This window comes from Microtus ochrogaster, chromosome 22, assembly GCF_000317375.1.
Source record: "Microtus ochrogaster isolate Prairie Vole_2 chromosome 22, MicOch1.0, whole genome shotgun sequence".
NCBI lineage: Eukaryota > Metazoa > Chordata > Mammalia > Rodentia > Cricetidae > Microtus > Microtus ochrogaster.
The window spans coordinates 31,953,663-31,959,265 of NC_022023.1; the positions used below are offsets into that span (position 1 = coordinate 31,953,663).

The window sequence follows — 5,603 nt, forward strand, 5'->3', positions numbered from 1 at the left end:
CCCCCAAGTTGAGGGACCCATTTGATAGAATGAGACCCTGACTCCCCCAAGTTGAGGGACCCATTTGAGAGAATGAGACCCTGACTCCCCCAAGCTGCTCTTTGACCTCCACATGAATTCCATGGCATGGCACACTCACACACATACACACACAAATATATGAGAATATAAATGTCTTAGATACTTAAAGGAATTGCTAATTGAAAAAGCATCGAATAATGTTTAATAATGATAAGCAAAGCTTGTCTTATTGGGGTTGGATATAGTAAGTGAAGTAATTTCCAGGCTGGTAATTACATTTAGTAATATTGGTGGTTTATTACTTGTGTGAATTAGAGATCTGACTTATTTGTAATCTCAAATATGGTTTCTTATAATAATTAGAGGTAAATCTGTTCTTTCCTTTAGAATCCTAAAATAGATATTGAAATTCTCAAGAGCTCTAAATTTTTTTTCTTTGATTTTTTGAGACAGGGTTCCCCTGTGTAACAGATCTGACTGTCTGGAACTCACTCTGTAGACCAGGCTGGCTTCAAATTCACAGAGATCCACCTGCCTCTTACTCCCAAGAGCTACGACTAAAAATCTGAGCCATTGCCACCTGGCGAGTTCTAAATTGGGTATTGCTAAAATGTCAGGGCACTGGGGATTTAGTTCAGTGGTGGCATGGCTGTTAGTTCAATTCCCAGCAACACAAGAAAGCAAAAACTGAAGCCCGAGAGCTGCTGATTTCCTTGCCCTAGGCCTTTCTGACAACTGGGAATGTGGGTTAAAGCGGGTCGCCATTAGGAAATGGCTTTATGAAAGCTGGCAACAAATCTTGTTTGCCTTATGCTACAGTGTGGGGAGTCTTGTCTTTTTCCAAATCCAGGATGTGGAGGTACAGATGCTTAATGAGGCAGGCGCAATGGTGTCAGTCCTGATCTAAACACCGTCCTCTGCTTCCTTTGTAGATTACAGTGTCTCTGCCAACTCCAAATTAGTTATCATCACAGCTGGCGCCAGGCAGAAGGTGGGAGAGTCGCGCCTTGACCTGGTCCAGCGCAATGTTGTTATCATGAAATCCATCGTTCCCGGCATAGTCCAAAACAGCCCTGACTGTAAAATACTGATTGTCTCAAACCCAGGTAAGGACCGCGTTCCCTCTGGGGTGATGATTGGCCTGCACCATTCCATTCTAAACTCTGCTAAGGTTGCATTTGTGGGTTAATCTTCGTCCACTCAAAGTCTGCCATGCCACAAGTTTTAATAGATGCCATCATGGTGCCATCCCAGTAAGATCTGAAGCATCCCTGTCACTGTTGCAGGGTCGTTTGACACATTTTCTGGAACTTCCTAAACAAAACAAAACAAAACCAAGCAGAGAGTTCAAGCTTTTCTACCCAGTCCCTTTTATAGCACAGTTATTTTTAGGTCCAGCTGTGTCTTGGATATGTCAGGGATTTTTTTGTTTTGTTTTGTTTTTGTTTTTTGAGACAGGGTTTCTCTGTAGATATGGAGCCTGTCCTAGACTAGCTCTTGTAGACAAGGCTGGCTTCGAACTCACAGAGATCCGCCTGCCTCTGCCTCCCGGTGCTGGCATTAAAGGCGTGCACCACCACCACCTGGCCTTATCAGGGATTTTTACCCCTTTGCAGGCTTCTTCTCTTTATGTTTCCGTGTGTGTGTGTGTGTGTGTGTGTGTGTGTGTGTGTGTGTGTGTGTAATACAGTGTGTCTCTGTGTGCACTGGCATGCCCATGTGGAGGCTGGAAGTTGGTGTCTTCCTCCACGGCTCTCCAGCATCTCTCGCTGAACTTGGAGCTTACAGTTTTGACTGGACTCCTGACATTACGTTCTCAGACCTATCTGTCTCTACAACCCCAACCATCACTACCCCTATTTATTAATAATTTTTAAAAACCAGATCCCATTAGAGATGGTTGTGAGATGCCATGTGGTTGCTGAGAATTGAATTCAGGTCCTCTGGAAGAGCAGCCAGTGCTCTTAACCATTGGTCCATCTCTCTACCCCTCCCCCCCAAGTCTTGCTTTTTACATGGGTGCTGGAATCTGAACTCAGGTCCTAATGCTTGCCCAGCAAGCACTCCATCAACGGAGCCATCTCTGCAGTCCTGCTTATATGCTACAAACACTCTATATGCACCTGTTCATGTCTATTTTATGTGTATGAATGTTTTGCTTACATGTATACATGGGTACCTGTAACATGAACAGGGCCTGCTTGTTGGGGTTTCTGTCCTGCCTGTTACCCTACAGCCGGAAAGCCCAAAGAAAATCCCACAGAGATCTCTATAAGTTATAAAGTTGATTGGCAAATTAGCTCAGGCTACTTATTAGCTCTTATAGCTTATATTAACCCATTATTCTAATCTATTTTAGCCATATGGCTGGGTACCTTTTTCAGCTGGCAGGTCACATCCCGCTTCCTTGGTGGTCTGCGCAGGACTGGGTGAAATCATCTTCCTCCTTCCCAGAATTCTCCTGTTTTCATTGCATCATTTCTACTTATTTTCTGGTTTTCCCGCCTATACTTCCTGTTTGGCCAATCAGTGTTTATTTGAAACATGATTGACAGAATACAGACAATTCTCCCGTGCCAATTCCCCCTCTTTTTTTTTTAAATAGTTAATTATTTATTTATTATGTATACAATATTCTGTCTGTGTGCATGCCTGCAGGTCAGAAGAGGGCACCAGACACCGTTACAGATGGTTGTGAGCCACCATGTGGTTGCTGGGAATTGAACTCAGGACCTTTGGAAGGGCAATGTTCTTAACCTCTGAGCCATCTCTCCAGCCCCTTCCCCCTCTTTAAAAAAAAAAAACTAAAGGAAAATATCCATAGTCCATTTTTTGGGCATACCTGGTACCCAGGAGGCCAAAAGAGGGTGTAAGATCCCCCGGAACTAAGTTCCAGACAGTTGTGAGCCATCATGTGGGTGCTTGAAACCAAACCCAGGTTCTCTGCAAGAGCAGCCAGTGCTCTTAACCACTGAGCCACCTCTGCAGCCCTCTTAAGGATAATGTGAATATTTGTGTGTAAGCATTTGCATGGTCATATGTCTTCTTTCTTTAGAGTAAATGATGGGGGGCAGGAGGGCCCAAGTGGGTTATGTACTCTAAAGTGTTTGACTCTGTTAGAAGTTGCACACAGGTTTTCAAAGATCCGTGCCTTCGGCATCCCCCTCCCCTGCAGCACTCTGTTTGCTGTGTTCTTACCAGCCCTGCTCGTGACAGCCTTTCATTTATTTTCAAGACAGGGTTTTTCTGTAGCTTTGGAGTCTGTCCTGGAACTAGCTCTTGTAGACCAGGCTGGCCTCGAACTCACAGAGCTCTGCCTGCTTCTGTCTCCCAAGTGCTGGGATTAAAGGCGTGCCCCACCACCACCCAGCCACTTGTCAGCCTTTCCAAAGTGTAGCCCAGACATCTTATTTTTGAGGATTAGTCTGGCCAGATACTGTATGTTGACACCCTTGCTACTATCACATGTGTTTCCTAGCTCTGTTAATTTTTCTTTATTTTATTTTATTTTTTGATTTACATGGGAGTTTGTGTGCATGTATGACCATACACCACATGCATACCTCTGTCAGAGAGGGGTGCTGGATTCCTTGGAACTGGAATTACAGATGGTTGTAAGTTTCATTTGGGTGCTGGGAGTCAAACCTGGGTCCTCTGGAAGAGCAGCCAGTGAGTGCTCTTAATCGCTAAGCCATCTCACCAGCCCTCCACAAAAACATTTGCAAGTCAAATCCTCCTCACCTCCAAGTCTCTTGTGGCTTCATGAGGTTGGGTTTCATGAGTCTGCAGTCCATAGATTTCGGTTACAAGGCACAGGAGTTTCCACTCCGTTTAGTGATCAGTTAATGACTGCACAGAATTTTCTTTAAATGCCTAAGACCTTAAGCAATTTCCCAAACCTTCCTGCCCTCCTTTCTTGGGTGTGTCTTTGGGACCCAGCTCAGCAGTTTTTGACTGTGCCTTAGCCATCACGTTTCCGTTTCACAAGTTGCTGTGATCTTTTCGCATTGCCCACACACCTGCAGCCTGCGCTGGCTGTGCCCACGCATGGTTCTAGGTAACGTTGATAGTGCAGGTGGCAATAGAAACAGGAAATCCAGGAGGCTAAAGAGGCAGACACTGACCTGTTATTAGATTTGCTGAAAAGCCTTTAGAGTATCTCAGAAGATGCTGTAAGACTGTACAGGTGAGCGATTTACATGAAAGCTCCGAGCGTCTCTACTCTTTAGATCCACTGTACTTTAAACTCCGATGAATCTGCATTTGACTCCAGACAATGTATCTTTTTATAAAAGTGCCTGTAAATAGAAATGGCTATGGATCTTTCTCTAACGCTGTTTGAAACTGTTCTTCGTAGTGGATATTTTGACTTACGTGGTATGGAAGATAAGTGGCCTCCCTGCAACTCGCGTAATTGGGAGTGGCTGTAACCTAGACTCTGCCCGTTTCCGTTACCTGATTGGTGAGAAGTTGGGTGTCCACCCTGTAAGTTGCCATGGCTACGTTCTTGGTGAGCACGGCGACTCCAGCGGTGAGTGTAGCCAGTGGTGGTGTGAGTGCCCTTCCGGGGTTCAGTAACACTTCTCTTCAGAGCCCGTTCTCTCCAGGATAGATGAATAATTTTTATTTTCTTATTTTCTTTGGTGTATGCTTTTTCTATTTGTATGCTTTCCAGACTGTTTTAATTGATCTAAGCATGGTAGTTCTACCTGGAATCCCAGAACTTCAGAGGTAGAAGAAGCAGGAGGATAGCTAGTTCTAGTCCAGCCTGGGCTACAAAGCAATACCCTGTCTGAAACAATGAAAAACATTTATTGATGCATACTTATGCATATGTGGGGAGTACATTGAGCTGTCTTGATCCATATGTATGTGACACAGTGATCAAGTCAGCATCTTCAGCTTTGTGGTCACCTTATAAATCTATCATTTCTCTGGGCTGAGAACACTAAAAAACCTAGCTAGTTTGAGATAGACATTTCAAAATTATTTTTATTATTTTAAATTACATGTATGTATGCTCATCTGTGTGTGGGTATGTTCACCTGAGTGGAGGTGCCTGCAGAGGCCAGGTATTGCATCTCCCCGGAACTGGGGTGGAGGTGGGTTGTGAGCTGTCTGATGTGGGTGCATTATCTGTTCCTCACTGCTGAGCCTTGTCTCCAGTCAGGGACCATACTTGCCTTTTTTAAAGACCAGGTCTCCTGAGTATCAGGCTGGCCTGAACCTTGTCCATTAGCTGAGAATGACCTTGAAGCCTGCTCCCCTGCCTCTGTTTCCCACTCTCCCAGCCCAGGACCACATAATCACTGACTACAGTCCCCTGACTCTGCAGTGGAGCACTGGCGCTCTCCTCCCTTCTGCTCAGAAGTGTGTGCCGCCCCTTGCCTCCCTTTCTCCTACCTTCCCCAGTATCTCATAACCTCCCTTCTCCCCCGTCTCAGTGTGCCTTTTTAGATTTCATATTTAAATGACATCACTCCAGTTTCAGGGGATCCACTTATGTGCACAAACTCACATACCAAACACACATGTACCCTTAAGTAAAACTCATAGTAATACAAACAAAAATGATAAAGTAA

At 44.8% G+C, this 5,603-nt stretch overlaps 1 protein-coding gene across 1 annotated transcript in view; it reads left to right on the forward strand.

Moving 5' to 3' along the window:
* The window catches only part of LOC101993729 (L-lactate dehydrogenase C chain-like), a gene marked incomplete at its 5' end in the record, with an annotated part of 19,902 nt that overhangs the window by 8,724 nt on the left and 5,575 nt on the right, over positions 1–5,603 (forward strand). The window contains 2 exons of the mRNA XM_005357880.2: positions 954–1,127; positions 4,379–4,552. Coding sequence (XP_005357937.2) covers positions 954–1,127; positions 4,379–4,552 — 348 coding nt within the window. The remainder of the gene's footprint in view (positions 1–953; positions 1,128–4,378; positions 4,553–5,603) is intronic.